This window comes from Stenella coeruleoalba, assembly GCF_951394435.1.
Source record: "Stenella coeruleoalba genome assembly, chromosome: 4".
NCBI lineage: Eukaryota > Metazoa > Chordata > Mammalia > Artiodactyla > Delphinidae > Stenella > Stenella coeruleoalba.
Genome location: NC_137149.1, coordinates 128,965,810 through 128,983,263, shown reverse-complemented (window position 1 = coordinate 128,983,263; position 17,454 = coordinate 128,965,810). Strand labels below are relative to the sequence as shown.

General features: G+C 34.5%; 1 protein-coding gene across 3 annotated transcripts in view; it reads left to right on the top strand.

The window, feature by feature from the left end:
• Positions 1-15,897, top strand: part of ELMOD2 (ELMO domain containing 2) — a 29,094-nt gene extending 13,197 nt beyond the window's left edge. For all 3 annotated transcript variants that reach the window (XM_079920100.1, XM_079920102.1, XM_079920101.1), the window contains 5 exons: positions 1,144-1,273; positions 3,701-3,834; positions 7,078-7,146; positions 7,891-8,024; positions 12,373-15,897. In XM_079920100.1, coding sequence (XP_079776226.1) covers positions 1,144-1,273; positions 3,701-3,834; positions 7,078-7,146; positions 7,891-8,024; positions 12,373-12,518 — 613 coding nt within the window. In that variant the 3' untranslated portion in view covers positions 12,519-15,897. The remainder of the gene's footprint in view (positions 1-1,143; positions 1,274-3,700; positions 3,835-7,077; positions 7,147-7,890; positions 8,025-12,372) is intronic.
• The last annotated feature ends 1,557 nt before the right edge of the window (positions 15,898-17,454 follow it).

The window sequence follows — 17,454 nt, the reverse complement described above, 5'->3', positions numbered from 1 at the left end:
TTTTCTTCATTTGGTATTTTCTTTGTAAATATTGAGGAAGGAGTAATTTATTTGGGCTGAAGCAGGGGAGGGTACAGGAGAGAACCGTGACGATAAGTCCACAGAAGAGGTAATGTTTGAGCTGGACCTTGTTGAATGGGTAGGGGAGGACATTCCGTGCAGAGGAAGGTGCCAACAAGACACAGAGTCCTTGAGTATCTGGGAATGACAGGGAGTCCTCTGTAGCCGGAGCGTTGAATAGGCGCAGAGCAGAGGTTGGAGAAGTGAGTGGAGTGTAAGATCAGAGATATATTGCAAGGAGGCTCGCATGCCACACCGAGAGATTTAGATATTGTCCTCTGATTTTTTTTTTTTTAAGCAAACAAGCCACATTATCAGATATGTATTTTAGGAAGATGAAGGGTAAACTTGAAGAAGTGGGAGGCTGGTAGAAGGAATAAAGACAGAACAGTCAGGAAACTGAGTCATTCAGGCAGGAGATGATGAAGCCATAAATACACCAGGGTAAATGGATACATATGATGAAGGCTTTGAGGGACATTTCAGAGCTAGAAAGGATAAGGGCTCAGGGACCTTTTGATGTATTGTTGATGGAGAGGAAGGTCAGAACTTGGAGCGTTCTAGCTTGGGGAACTAGTGCTTAGTGATTCCACTAATGGATTTAGAGTTGAGAAAGAGCATGCTTCTTCAGGGAGGATGAGCTGTTGTGTTTGGAAGCACGGGGAGAACCTGTCACGGCACCGTGTGTTGCTGTATCCTTGGAAAATTAGGTCTGCTGGTAGTGTCTCACAATGAAGATTGGGGAACACATGAGATTGCCCAGAGTAAACATGGAAAGAAGTGAACGAATCAAGGATTTACAAAGTTTGCAGTTTTGGAAGTTTGCCTTTCCTACCTGTCTTGCCCTCTTTGTAGGCCCTGTTCTGTCACATCTTGCATGATACTTTGTATAATGTTTTGTGTTTACAGAGGCTCTTGATGCTTCTTGTATTAAACCAAAAGCTAGGGAATGCTTTCTAAATAGACATATGAACCACAAGCTATGGAAGGCATTACTTTATTGTGATAAAAATTTTTTTTTATAATAATAACTTTTTAAAATAAAAAGTTTTTTTTTAAAATAATAACTTTTATCATTTTCAGTTTTAAAATCTGTATGAAGGCATGCTTACTACAGATATCTGGTTATAAACAGCTCTATTTGGATGTAGAAAGTGTGAGGAAAAAACCATATGATTCTGATAACCTGCAACATGAAAAGCTGCTTCTCAAGGTAAGTTTTGGTGTTCTGTATTTGGAGTTACACTGGAAAATAAATCAGGCTTGAGCCAGTAAGGCCTGTGTGGAGAATCTGGAGGCTTACACAGCCATCTGATTTCTTTGCCTCTCAGAGAATTTTATTATATTGGTGAAAGATTTTTTAGTTAACTATTTTTATAATTTCCTGATAGGCATCAATGAAATAGATTCAAATTTTATTTTAATGCTTTTAATTCTGAAATAAATTATAAACTTATAAAGGGAGATCTTTTCAACTGAGAAGTACGAGTCCACAAGCTTCACATTTTTTCCCCCTACTTTTTATATAAATCCTCACATAAATTAGGCATTTTTTCAGCTTACTCTTGAATTATGAACATAGATGTCCCTTTTCAGATTATTATGTCAGATCTTTTGGGATTTATGAAATGTGCCAAATATTGCCACATAGATTTAAAAATTAAGAGAGTAAAGAAATTTACTTAGGACCTTCCTATTTCTTATTTCTGAAGTAAAAATGCATGAAGCCAGTGAGATGCTGAAATTCCAGAATATCAGGCCTGGAGTAAGCTTTCCAGATCATCCGATCTAGTACCTTTATTGTAGGGATGAGGTTAGTTCTAAGGCCTAGAGGAGATGAAGTCATGTGCTTTAGAAAGATCAGTTCTGAAATAGAGCTGAATCAGCTGCCCATCCACTTCACCTATTCTAATTATATTTTTAAATGGTTATAGTTAGGGAAAATAGCACATGGCACCTGGTGTTAGGAGTCTGTTATAAACTAAAAGTGCAGTGGAAAGAAACAGACATTGAGAGTATTCAAGTAACAGTAAGAGGCAAGTTTAAAAACAACAAAACTTGTTTTCAGGAGGAGATAAATATACACTTCACCTAATTTTAAAAATAAAACTTGATTTTGTCAGTGAGGATAATAAAACTACTCAAAGGACTGTTGCTGCGGGTTGAATTTTTATGTTTCAAGTGTTAGCACAGTGCCTGGCACTCACTAAGGGTTGACCTCTTTATAGCTTCCTCGTCATCATTATTCCCTTAACTTCAGACCCTCTCTACACAATACCTTTCCTTTAGAGAAGGGGTAAGACCCAAGTCCTAGCATTTGAGTCAAGGGAATTTTCAACTTGGTGATTCATCATGAAACTCATTCAGAGGTGAAGAGCCAGTTGCTGGCAGTGAATCACCCAGCCTCACACATGCTCAGCAGGGTAAGGGGCTAAGGAGATCTGTGTTTCTTTAAGTACAGTCCAAGAGCCACCTTCACTAAAGTTAACCAGTGTTTAATACTGAGAATCCAAGGTTCCACCTTTGCCTACGAAATCAGAATCTTCAGGGGTGGAACCCCGAAATTTGATGATATTTATGCATGCTGAATTTTGAGTTTTAGTGGTCTTACCTTGTCTCTCACCACATCACTGAGGCCTCATCCTTGGCATAATCAAACCCTTGCTGAGCTCATGGAGAGAGGCTAAGGTGAGCAGGTGCATGTGTGAGTAATGAAAGAAGGGACCAGGTAAAACCCAGTCTAATGATTGGATTCGCTTCAGGGCCAGAGTGCTGACCCTGTCTTACAGTAAGGTCACAAAGTCTTCACATTTCATTCTAGGTAACAGGATACTCCTTTCATTAGGAGTCCTTTACTCAGCAGTGCCTGAAATGGTAGTGAAGTGGGGAAAAAAAAAAAAGCAAGTATTACTGTTTTGCAAATTTTCACAAACTTTCTTATCAACTTTTGTTAAGTCTCTTTTGTCTGATGACTTGTGGTGTTGAATTTAGAAAATGACTGATTACATTTTTTAAACTTTATTTTGCACTAATTGGTTTGTTGCTATCCAATATGTGATAGTTGTTCTTAAATCCTCAATCTTAAGGAATATATTTACTTACAACCAAGTCATATTCTTTTTCTTTTAAAACTATGAAAATTTGTAAAATAATGATCATATAGGTTTTAATACTATCAGTGTTATTTCTCCATGATTCCCTCCCTATCTCAGACTTATTTTCCTTCTGATTAAGGATAATCACCCACCATTAGAATAGAGCCTACTTAAGTATATAGTGTTTGAGGCAAGGGCCAAGTGCCTGGCACTGTGTTCTTCTCAAGGAAGCAGTTTACTAATTCTGGTATATATGTATTACTTAGTAAGTAAAGACATCTCATTGTTTTCGATTTCTGTGTATTTGTTACCTTTTCAAAGTCTACTGTTCTTTGTATGTCTTTTAAATTGGAATAAGTATGCTACATTTTTTAGGCTAATTGAAAAGTTCTCTAAATATAGTCTTTGTTGAGCCTATGATTTGTCTACAAAAGTTGTTTAATTTAAAGCATTCGACTTACCAGTATATCAGCTATGAGAAGAAAAATGTCTTGGTAAATTACGAGCATCACTATTATTTGTAATATGGAAGCATGTTTGTACAGCTTTGGAATCTTCTAATGCCCACGAAAAAATTGAAGGCTAGAATCTCCAAGCAGTGGGCTGACATTGGTTTCCAGGGTGATGATCCCAAAACAGACTTCAGAGGCATGGGAATACTTGGATTAATCAATCTTGTGTAAGTGAAAATAAACTCTCTTTAATTCTCTAAATGAAATTACATGTAATCTCTAATCTTGTTAAATTTTAGTGAGAATCAATCTAGTTTTATACTATCTCTGAATTTTAATAACTGCTATGCTAAAGGCATTTACTAATGCGCTGGCAACAATATGAATACATAAGCCATATACCGTGTGTGTGTGTGTCTGCATGTGTGCACGCGCACACGCGTGCATGTGTGTGATTTCTTTACTTCCCAATACTTGCCTCTTTCTTTCTCTTCCTGACCGCCTTTCTGATACCTTTTAAGGAACTGTGTGTACTCTCTTCTTACTCTCTTTATCCTCTTGCCTGTTCTCTCTTGGCTCTCTGACTTCATTTTAGGAGGTTTAACCAGATAAGATAATGATAAAGCCTCTAAACACTTCTTTGCCATCTGTGACAAGTAATTTAAATCCCTGACTTTTCAGAGCCTGTATGAACTGTCTCTTGTTTTTCTTCTTTAATATTTATGCTTGGGCACATGTATGAAATCTCAAAATATGTAACTAAAATCAGAATTGATAGCCAAAACTATTATAGAAAGTAAACTGGAAGATTAATATGAATATGAATATGCAAATGAAGATAATCTAGTGTTTGGGTCTGTCCTTGAATTGTGATTTATAGACTGTAAAATGCCTAGAATGGGAACACTAACCATTAAGAAAGTTTGGATAATTGTTACTGTGAAAAATTAGTCCTGAAACTGAGCTAATTTATGTTAATATTCAGAAAAGGTATCTAGGTCAATATGGATAAGGCCGTTTGGGGGGAAAATAGAAGATAACAGTAGGGCTTCAATATCTACAATTTTTTCCAGTTATAAAAGTATTTCATTTTCTGTAGTACCTAAATTGTATGAGCATGAAAGTTTTCCATGCAGCTACTTTTCAAAGATAAAACACCGTTGTCTGAATAATAATAATAATTACAGAAAATGAGATTTCCAATTTTCCACTTTGATAAATAGAAACTTCCATTTGGGGAATTTAATTAGAATAAATGCAGTTTGTTTTCACTTGGAAAAATTATGAAATACTTTAAAATTCATTATTGTTCAGAACACATGGATCTTTTGTTTTTAGCGTTTAAAGACCATCTTTTTTCTTGGTACTTGTAAACTACACAGATAATTGAAACTTAATTAGGCACACACACATTCTTCTGATGCTTCCTTTCTTAACTTTTGCTGAGTAAGCTTTCTTTTGGTTCATTTCCTCAGAAATCAAGATTTTTCAGCATTTGCCAGAAGATAATTTAATTTAGCTTAAAATTTAAATAATTTAATAGAATTTGATTCAAGACTGTGGTAAGGAGTTCTGATAGACCTTTAAATGATTTGCAGATATTTTTACTCTATTTAGAGTTAGTATCTACTAATTTGAAAAATGACCAAGATTCAGATATATGAATTATTTGATTGCCATTGATGTACTAGAGATGCTTGAAAACATAAAATTAGCTCTAATTTCTCTCTAATTATGTTTGTTGTCCTGTGTATGGAGCTATAACTCTTCAGGATCAAAATAAAGATACAGTCAGGAAGCAGGCAAGCTGTTCGAATACCTTTATGTAATGAATTTTAAAAATTTCTTGGCCTCTGTCATCAAATCTCTTGAAATATTTTGTTGCTTTGAAGGACAGCTGGTAGTTTGATAGATAACGATGTTTTAGGTAAATGAATGCTCAGGCAGGTATAAAATAAAAAGGATATTTTACAGAACATGAATTGAAGAGAGACTGGAAAAATCTGAATAAATGAGGAAATAGAAGCAGAAAGGTAAAATATACAAGCTAAGGCCAAAAATATATGTAGGAAGGGAGAGAAGGCAGGAAGGAAGAAAGGAGAAGGAAGGAAGGAAAGAAGGGAAGTAAGTCAGTGCAGATTATTGTAAGGAATAGGTCTCCTTATTACATAGATGCTTATTTTCCTTAGATACTGTTTACATAGGGGTTTCCTAGGTAAGTTCAGCAAGGAAGTTAAAAGTTTCTCTGTGTTACAGATTGAATATTTTAAAAGTAGCTTGATTATTGAAATACTAATATAATACTGAATTGTATTGAGTATCATGCAAAAAGACAGAAATATAAATAGTCTACTAAGGGCATTTTAGAGCCTGCCTCCAGATAAAGTAGAAAATTAGAACATGTAAAGAAAGCATTGCACTAAAACAGGACTTTTTTCTGTTTGGGGATTTACAGATCCCTTTGAGAATCAAATGAAAGTTTTGTATATTCTCTCCCCAGAAAATGTGCACACAGAAAATGTATGAATAATTTAAAGTGATTCATGGATCCCCCTTTCTTCATGAATGATCATTCATTCATGAACTTCTAAATTAACAATCCCTGTTAAAATGGGTTGAAAATTAGAGCCAATGAAGAAAAATGGAAGTCTGTAGTATTAATTTACAGAAGGAAAAATAGAGGGACATTTGGTTAGAAATTTCTATGCTTTATGAAAATGTCAATGACTGTGCCTTCTAAAATTTAAATAAACCATGGAAATCCATTTTTTCTTCTACTTCTTATCTTTACATAAACATCCAGCCAGTCATCATATGTGTATGAGTATCAGTGCATTATGGGGTGATCCAAAGTTTGAATAGATTTGGTCCCTATCTTTAAGAACTTGAAGAGGTTGCATTAGTACAAGCCAACAGTATTTATGAACCTTTATATATTTCTCTGTTGTACCTGCTAATACTTCTGTTTTGTGGCCAGTATTTTAGTTACACCACTAATCAAGGAGCGGTTTTTTTTTAGTGCAAAAGGAAGGCTATTGACTTTCTTCTGATTGCATTGACAGTGGCGTTAAGCAATATAGACTCAAGTTGCAACAGAAGGAATGAGCTCAGGTGAAAGGAAGTGTCCTAACGGGTACACAATGACTACTTTATAGAAAATTTAGAACAAACAAATAATCAGAACTCTAGATTTTCTTTTAAAGTAGATAAAAGTCTCTTGTTAGATCATTTATTTGTCAAAATACTTCAAAGTCTAGCGAAGGGCTCATGTCCTGTACTAGATAGGCCTGATAGCTCAGAATTAAGTTTTGATTCAGAAGCATCTCGGAGTCACTGCAGTGACTTGAGATGGAGATTGGGATGCTTTTGGCAGTAAGACTGTCACTTTGACAGTAGCTTTTAAAATTGCTTCTGGATATCTTCAATTTGAACGACATGTTAATTTCATTATTTTTCTTAAACTTTTTCAGGTATTTCAGTGAAAATTATACCAGTGAAGCTCATCAGATTCTTTCACGTTCAAATCATCCAAAGTTAGGGTAAGCTGGATATGTTAAAGAAACCATAAGCTCTTGAATTGAAAGTATTTCCGGGTGTTTTTAAAAATTAGATTATTCTAGTTAATAAGAACTTCATAAAGAATATTGCATGATATATTATTTTATGGCTAAATGAGATCATAAACCAATTTTGTATGTAATTCAATATATTTTTATCACAAGGTATAGTTTATCTATAAAATGGAGATAAGGACCTTATAAACATTTTCTGAGAGATAGATTTGAAAATAAGAATATAGGAAATGGCTTTGAAATGGGAATAAGAAAGTGAGAAATAGCTTTGAAACTTGTGAAGTGAAATGCAAGTTGACATCATATTATTAGCTTTATCATTATTCTTATAATGATACCTATCTTTGAAAAAGCATTATAACACTATTACATCATAAAAATAAATACCCTGATAATGGAGGAGAAAATATCAGATTACTCAGTATATTTTAGAAATCAATGAGGGTGTATGTAGTACTCTTTTTAATTTTTTTTTAAATGATTTTGGTTTTAGATATTCACGTGGCCAGAGCTTTGTTTTCATATCTTAGATAATATCCAGAAAATCAACAGCCTCTAAAGAATAAAAATTAATATGTAGAAATTTTTGTAAAATCAATACAGTGTTAGAAATGGATCAAAGTTACTTTTTCCTAATTCCTTGCATAATTTAAAATTTACTTTATGAGCTATTTTGGCTAGCTGGGATAACTGGTAATGTTTCTGACATAGGTATTCTTATGCAATAGTTGGAATCAATCTTACAGAGATGGCTTATAGCTTGCTGAAGAGTGAAGCTTTGAAGTTTCACCTCTACAACTTTGTTCCTGGTATACCAACAATGGAACACTTTCACCAGTTTTATTGTGAGTATTGAAATGAGTTAAAAGTAGAAATTTCTAAGAGAATTTTTTAATCCTTAGGAAAGTATTGTATATAATACCTTTATCAAATATGTAACTTATACTTGTCATTTTACTATTTAGAGTCTTTCAAAAACAGGAAGATAATGGAAGATGGGTATCCAAGAGTATCTTGTGCTTCAGTTTATATATTTGCTGATTTAAAAAATTCAGTGAGGCAATTTTTGACATGTATGCAAATGTAGGATTTACACAGTTTTTCTGTAGACATTTGTTTTCCAGTCAACTATAAAGTGAATTTTTCTTCTTGGATACTGGTTAGTGAATGCTGTTGAGTCAAGGACGGATCATTTGGTTGCTCTTGTAAGGAAATTTAAAGGAACCTTTCACACACACACACACACACACACACACACACACACACACACACCCCTTTTATTTCAAGGCCAGGTTTTCTTGTGTTAGGTTGGGGTATTAAATAACTGTTCCTAAAGCAGTCATATCACCGCTGTTCCATTAACTTTTATTGTGATAGTTGAACGCTGAAGGTTTAATTGAATGAACCCATCTTCTGAAGCTATTGCTCAGAAGCAAAGAATTCAACTCTAGCTTGGCTTCATACTCTATTTTTTCTTGATCTTTTTGTGTCTTTAGATAGGACATAGGAAACTAGCATATAGGAAACTACTTAGATAGTAAGTGTCCAAATCATAACTTCTTCAACTCCACTCTTGAAGGAGTCATCCAGGTCTCTCTTTCCCACAACCTCCCGTGTTTACTTACTCCCTAATTCCAGGTTTCTCTACTTCTTAAATTTCTCTTGCACTTGTCTACTTTTTCCTATCCCATTGTAACTGCACGACATCAGTCCTTTGTTACTACGTTACTGTAATAGCCTTTTCCCTAGTTTTTCAGTGATGACCCTCTTCCAAATCTCCACATTGAAGGTATAGTTATTTAACATGAAAATCTAGTCATTTTCTTTCATCTTGTTGCTGAGGAACTGTTTTTTCCCCCCACCAGTCTGATTTGATTTCCTCTCCTACATCTCTCATTGACTTTGAGCATAGTGCCTAAACTCCTGGGACTTTGCTGACTGCCTCCAGATATTTGTTTTCTGTATGAAATAGATGGTTGTGTAGTGGTGCCTGTTGAACATAAAACAAATATAAAAAGAAACAACCAAAAAACTCCCTCCCCCCAATCAAGCATTTTACCATATTTAAATAAATACAGGAGAGTGACAGGTAGGAAAGCAGTACAAAATGACCTCTGTGCAGTATTGTTTTCCCCTGCAGAGGGGTAGCTGGAGCATCTTTGGATACTGTTGCTTCCAGTGCCCTCAACACCAGCATCTTGTTTGGCTCCTGACCAGGAAGAGCATCAAAGTAATATGTGAGGTGGAAAAGTCATTATAGGACCTTCTTAGTTGCCTTGTTTCTATCAGTCCTATCCATGGAGATGTGGATCATCAGGAAAACAATGAAGCTTATGTTTTTCAAATTTCTTGAAACATTTAAAGCAAACACACACGCACATACGTACATCCACCTTTTACGCAGAAGTTTCCCCCTCAAAATTGATTTTCATACCCTTTACCAATAAAGTTTCATGTCTTAATTAAGGCTCTGCTTTTCTAGGAAGGGGCGTATTCTGACTAGAAAATAATGTGAAACCTTATTTTTTAAACATACCTACCTTTTTTGGTTGGGGGACTGAGCCCAATTCATTCGTACGAATCAGTTCCAAGATAGTAGTTTCTATCTAAGAGAAAGAACTATATAAAGAGATTATTTTTCTTTTCCTGTGATCTGTGTCCATCTCCCCTTTGCCCCGTGTCTCTCCTGCTGTTTTGCTGTTGTGGTTCTCCATGGGCAAGGCGGAAGCAGTGAGTGGTAATTTAGCTCCTTAGCTCTGCTGTCACCTTTTGTGCATTTAACGTGTAAGCACACAGTCACTGTCATCCTGGGAAGTCACTGACCATTGGTTTGGTGGTTCCAAAAAAATAACTCCTCAAATTTACAACCAAAAAGTTATGACTAGTAAGAGCTTCATTGAGATATAATTTATATACCATAAAATTTACCTATTTTAAGTGTACAATGCAATGAGTTTTAGTACATTTACTGAGTTGTACAACCATCACCATAATCCAGTTGTAGGACATTTTTGTCACCCCAGTAAGATCCCTCATACCAGTTTACAGTTAATCCCTGTTCCTGTGGTTCTCCTGTTTTTAATCCCTGTGGGAAAACCTCAAGCGTCCCTGCAGCTTTGGTTAGGGGCAGTAGAAGCATACAGGGAATTGTAAGTTTAGAAATTTTTTATGGTGTTTCTCTTGAGTCTGGTGTTCTAAACTCCTAGAGTCAAAAGGGCAATAGGGGTGCTTTATGGAAACAACTCTTTTCCATCACTTCATGGCAAGCTTTAGCAGTCTTATGCCATGTACGGCCCTGCCAGCATCCTAGAATTTCGGTATCTTGCAGTTTCCTCATGTCTCATTAAATCAACTTAGCCATTACAGTCTCAGTTTTTTGAGTCAGTCTTTTTCTGACACCAGTTTACATTATAATGACCTCACTCTGAAGCAAGAAATTTCTAGTATTTTACTCTTGAGCAGTTTGTTCTAGACTATATAGTCATTTGAATAGGTAATGAAAGCAATTTAAAGGAATGGTAAACAGCTAAAACCTGATAGCCAGAAATACGAAAACAAGTTGTATTCTATAAAATTTAGATGGTTGTCTGACTTTTCATACTACCAAGAACATTAATCTCCAACATTTTTGATTGCACACCCCTCTCAGGATACTGGGGGTAGGGTGCTGGAGAACACAGACTCAGTTTATATATGGATGAGTAATTTCTGTAGATGTACTTTTGTGCTAATGTATACACAAAATAAATTTTGAATGAAAGAGAGACTTAAAATATTAGTTTAAAATAGTTACAAGATTACCATTCTCAGCTTGTCTTTTGGGAACAGGAAGCAGATGGTGTCTGTCTGCTCAAAGAGGCCTTATTCTTTGATTTGTCCCGTATCCTGGTTGACAAAAATCTGTTTTATCATAATCTGAAATCTTTCTTCAGTGGACCTTCTTTTGAAGTGCTGTTTCAATGTTGAAATGTCACGGTTCTTACCTGTTAATGTTTGCTTTATGACTAATGTTTTAAAATTGAATTTACGTTTATTTCACACTAGGCAATTATGATAGCCTAGCCACCCTTTTATGTAAAGTCACTGGCTTTATCCCCCCCATTTATCTGAAATAAGTCACTTCTATCCCTTCTTGAATAGCTTTTCAGAAGGGGAAATGAGATTCTGGTGGAAACAAAGTCTAATTTACAACATAATAGAGACCACCTGCAAACTATGTGATTTGGGCAAGTCATTTAACTTCTCTGCACTTCTATTTCCTCTACAGAAAAATGGGAATAACGGTACTGCATCATAGGATTGCTATGAGAGTGAATGAGCACATGGCGAGGACTATAGAAGCATCTGTTAAATAATTAAATAGATACATTTGGTTGAATCCAAATAGGGTTTAGGAGCGGTTTTAAAGTCGCATTTTTTTGTTGTTGTAAATATGTCTGTTTACACATTTATCTGAATTTTTTTTTTGCGGTACGCGGGCCTCTCACTGCCGCGGCCTCTCCCGTTGCGGAGCACAGGCTCTGGACGCACAGACTCAGCGGCCATGACTCACGGGCCCTGCCGCTCCGCGGCACGTGGGATCCTCCCTGACCGGGGCATGAACCCGTGTCCCCTGCCTCGGCAGGCGGACTTCCAACCACTGCGCCACCAGGGAAGCCCTATCTGAAATATTTTTAACATTTTGAGTGTGAATTTGGCTACTGTAATAAGGATATTGAAAAACAAAAGTATTAAGTCTATTTCGAGTTCATGTATTCTTTTCTAAAAGGGAAGGTGCTGATATGATAGTTCATTGAAAAAAGCAGAAATAACTTAGATTTATAAATCAAGTAGAAAACAGCTTTTCTATACTTTATCCATTTTCTTGTACTTTCATTTTCCTGTTTCAGGGGTCTCTGGGGATAACCTTTTTTTCCTATTCTCAAGGTCTCTTTTGACAGTCTCTCTTAAATTTGAGGCATTTTGTTGATTTTTTTGCGACAAAGAGTATATGTACTCTAAGTATCTTATTGAAAGTGATATTTATTTTGAACATACAAAAATATTTCTTATAAAGTTCCTCAGGTTTCTAGTAGTTTAAGATGGTTTCTGATCATTGAATCCTAATGTGGATTAGGATATACTTTTAAAATGAGATGGTTGGATGTGATTTCACTGTTGAGCACTGTACTTATGGTTTCTTTTTAACTGCAGGTTATCTTGTGTATGAATTTGACAAGTTTTGGTTTGAAGAAAAGCCAGAAAGTATTATGTATTTCAACGTGTACAGAGAGAAGTTTCATGAAAAGATTAAAGGACTCTTACTGGATTGTAATGTATCACTTACTTTAAAAATATGAATCATCCGTAGTATCTTCTATTTCTACCACATTTTGCACACACAACAGAATTTATATGTTGTAATAGAAATTATCTGATCATTTACACTCCTTATATATAATTTCCTACAAAAATGTTTCAGAAATTCTATTTAAGAAAGCTAGTAGACAATCAGTGTATGTTTACACTTGTTTATACACTGTCCTCCAAAGGTACCTTATCCTTCCAAAGATCCCCTCTGTAGAGTCACGTGAGCTACAGTTTGGAACTTGGGACTTAACCCGTTTAGTGTAAAAGTACAAATCAGGTATTTTTATTAACTTGATTGATTAAAATGTGTAAAAACCAGTTTTCATGTTTATGTATTGTAGCTATCAAGTTGGTATCTTTTCAGAGCTCCTAAGATTTTTTGTTTTTTAGTCTGGAAATGATTGTTTTTTAATTTTCTTTGCCTTATTTTATTTGTAGGTTAATTAACAGAGAGATTCGTTCTTCATGGTTTTCTTTGTTTGCATTTCAATCACACGTCATACCGTTGCCTCATAGGAGCAAAAGGAGCATATAGATAAGTCAGAGACGACGAAGAATTATGGCCTTTTCGGTTTCTCTGATTATGTCATGTAATAGGTAATGAGGGAATGACAGTATTAGTGATTAGCTTTTTTGTTTTTAAATACCACAGTGAAATATCACAGTGGAATTTTAAAGCTTAAAGACATTTTCTCATCTTCAGTATTTGCTTTTTATCAGTTAGAGAGAAGAACTTGTAGTTAGTGCTTGGTATGAGGGCCTTTCATGAAGCTTCTGTATGGATGTATGTTTATGAAAAGAGATGCATTTGCTAAGAAAATCTTGATTATACTCAAAGAACAGGTGCTATTTCAATAAAGCTGTCTTTGAGTTTTAACAAGAGAAAAACAAAGCTTTTAAACATCTCAGTTAAACATCGTTGGTTTATTTTACTTACTGTTAAGTCTTGCTTCTCTTTGCTTTAACTCCACAGTGGTTCTAGATAATGATGTATGGACTTCGTGGGTATTCATTGAGTTAACAGTCTGTGGGATTCTAAGGTAGCCTAAGGATGATGACTGTGCTTTTTGTATAGCTTTATTCTCCGAAAATCTCAGGAGAGCAGCAAGTGCTGTCAAGGATTATATAGTGATGAGATTCTAACAGGAACGATTTCTTCTCTATGTGTTTTAGACATTTGTACTCATAGCAAAACTAAAAGTTTAAAGATAGGTTCATCTGATTACCAGATTCTCCCTAAATCCTACAGAAAGCAGCCTGTTAAACACATAATTTAATCTAAAACATGAGGATAGTTAGCACAGCTTTAAAATGGTCTATATCAGGTGTTTAAGGACTGGCTTTTATGTGGTATAGCAAGACCTGAAACTTTCAAGTATTTGTTTATGCCTATTGACAAACCTCTCTCTTTAAACTTGCCAAAGAGAAGAGTGGTTAAAAAAAATAAACAATTGGAAAATAACAGATGCAGTGTTGTCTAGCACATACATTAAAAGTGCATGCATTAAAATTCTTTTCTCAACAAGATAAAACTTAAAACTTGGGCTCATTTTATTATAATAGTGGCAAAACGCTTTTCAGTATTATAGGAATTTTAAAACTGGTTTCTTATAGGAGACTTCTCAACCCTGGGAGTATCTTAACTTCTTTAAATGTTTTCTATGCTTTATCATCCAGCCAGAGCTCTGTGAGATAAGGATCGGGTATTAACCATTAAAGTTCATTTTATCAAGGTGTTTACCATTACATGGAAAGCAATTGTTAGTCTTTTAGTTTTAGAAAATGTTTACCTTTATATTTTCATCTTTTAACAGATGAGGTCTTGAACTGATTTAAACCTTTGTCTGTATGCTTAATAAAAGAATGATTCAAGTATGGAAGAAACTTTTCAAGTAATTAAGTTTTTCCCCTTCTAGGGAGTAAAACAAACTTTCTAATAATGTTTTTAAAATGTTACTAGAAATTTTGTTCAATAATATATTATTTAAGTCCACCTCTGTTTGTATAATGCATTGTTCTATTTTTGCTTAAAATAATCTGTAACCATTTCAGATAATTCTGTAGCAAATTGGTCTAAAAGCCACCAACAGATTCTGAGGTTTGCTAGTTTGAAAGCCAAGCTAAGTGTCATCAGTTGTAAATTAGAATGTAACATGAGCCTTCTGACTTTCATGTGATAATGACATACATGAAAAGAAAAATATGATAATTGTGTCTGCCTTCCTACTTTTCCTTGCTTTCAACATATGTATGTTAGAATTTTAGGTAGTCTGAAAATCCGTATTTAGAATCTTACCTGTTTCTATAATAATAAAATACCAAAGTAGTGATAGAATTGAAGTAGCAGGAAAATTGTTTGTTTTAGCATCAAAAAAGTGAATCAGTGCTGAAATGAATTTTTGTATGTGCCAGATTGAAGAGTGAACCAGTGATAAGAATAGTCTAAAAATATAATTAAAATGGTTGCAGTTTAAATATGTTCTGAAAGACAATCTCTAAAGAATTGAGAGAAATCAGGGGATATCAGCGAACCTAGACCACCCCTTTCTATATATAAATATGGTGATATAGTTAGATATAAAAATCAGTGTCTTACTGGCACCATTTACAATTTAGAAAACAGAATCTTTTTCTTAAAAATGCCCGTCCTGATTTTTTTCTATTTTAAGAGCAACTTGGATTTGTATGTATTTTTCTATGCGAAATACATGTACTCTTCATTTTTATTCCAGTGTTCGTAATTGTTTATGTGCTGTTTCTCCCCTTTGCATTCAGTGAAATAGAACTTGGTCAAAGATTTGCCCTAAGGAGAGAAGCATTACATGAGTGTGAAAGTGGAGTGCTCATTGCCAGAGCAAAAGAGATTACATGTTATCTTGGCACAGAAGAGAAGAAATTGGAGGGCAATAATGTTTATTATCCTTCTTGAATTAATGATTGGGGACCAGCAGCTATTTTCTCAGGATAAATGGTCCACCCAACTTCTGGGGAGGCTTAGTTTCCATTTCATATTTATGAACCTCTCCACAGAGTAATTTTTTTTTAATGAAGATTAAGGGAATTGGTAAAAATCTGAGAAAAATCGTGAGTGAGTTTTTTTTTTTTTTTTTTTTCCTGGCTTCAGCTTTCGATAAGAAAAATGTTAAATGTAGTGCAGGTAAGACCCAACTACTGCATTACTGTTATAGGGCGAGTCTATGTTTTTGTTAAACAAAGTATTCAAAAAATATTTAAGCAGTAGCTTTCCCTGGGGGAAAGAGTGCTGGTTGGCAACTTAAAGAAATAGATTTTTGTCTACTTTGGATAAAGCAATTAACTTCTTATGTAAAAGCAATAGTTGAAATGCGATGTCATTTTGTTTGGAATGTTGTGAGCAAATAAAAACATGTTGAAATTGTTATAAGCCTTTCTGTTAATACTTCTCGCTTCCCATCTTCCTCATCCCTTATTTAAGTCATTTATGTTCATGAAATAATACTTTTCTTATTTAATCCTTTAATCATGTTCCTATAGAGTAAATCAGAATATACAGAAATTTTTTTTTATTTTTGTGACTTTAACTCATCCACTAATTACCTATTTAAGATGTTATTGGATAAGAACAATTGATTATGAGACCAGAAAAGAAGCTACCATCCCCACCTCACCCCCGTTCTTAGAAAGGATAGGAATAATTCATACTTTACTGCAATATGTTTTTCTTAGCTTCACAGTGTATCATAGATCTATTTTTATATTAATACATAGCTTCCATAATTTTTTTACAGCTGCAAATCATTCCTCTGTGTGTGTGTGTGCATGCTCATTAAAGATAGTAATTATAGCTTTAAATGTATATATTAGAAAAGAAGTGCTTAAAAATTAAAGACAAAACAATCATCTCAAGGAGTTTGATGAAGAAGTACAAAACAAACCTAAAGAAAATAGAGAAGGAAATATTAAAGACAAGAGCTTAGATGCATAGAAAAGAAAACATGCATACAATAGGATCAACAAAAATAAAATGTTTGAAAAGAACAATATTGATAAACCTTGGTGAGGCAAATAAACAATAAAAAAGAAAGCAAATAATAAATACTGTCAAGAATGAAATATGAAACATCACTACAGATCCTACAGATATTGAAAAGAAAATATATTGAGTAACCTTGTCAAAATTATGAAAATTAGATGAAATATAACAATTTCTAGAAAAATACAACTTACCATAACAAAACTATCCAAGAACAAATAGGGAAGCAAAAAGTCCTAGAGCTATTAAATGGGTTCAGCAGCTAAAAACCTTTCCACTAAAAAACCTGCAGTTTTATATGGCTTTCACCAGTGAGTTAACACATTTAAAAATAAAATAATGTTAGTTTTCACAAACTCATCCAGATAATTTAGAGTGTACACTCTGCAATTCATCAAACTATCATGTGAAGATCTTAATAGATGTAGAAAAAGCATTTGATAAAAATTCAACATCCATTCATGTTAAAAACTTTTACCAAATGAGAAATAGAAAGGGTTTACCTTAATTTTGTAAAATGCATCTTTATCAAATAAACTATAGCAAATATACTTAATTGTAAAACATTGGGATCAGAATTAAGAAGGGATGTCCTCTGTCACCACTTGTATCTGTCATTTTATTGCCACAATAACAATGTACAACAACCAACCACAAAAAAAATCTCAGTGGCATACAAAAACAATTTCCTCCTCACACAGGGGTAGGCTAGCCAGGCAGTTTTGCTAATCTCAGCTGGATTCAGCTGGCCTTAAATTGGGGCCATGGTTTCAGTTCCGGTCAGCTCCATGTGACTAATTCATCTGAGGTCAGTGGGCTACCTGAGGCATGCTCTTTTCATGGTGTGGCAGAAGCACAAGAATAAACCCAATTGCTCAAACACATTCAAGCCTTTGCTCACATCATGTATACTA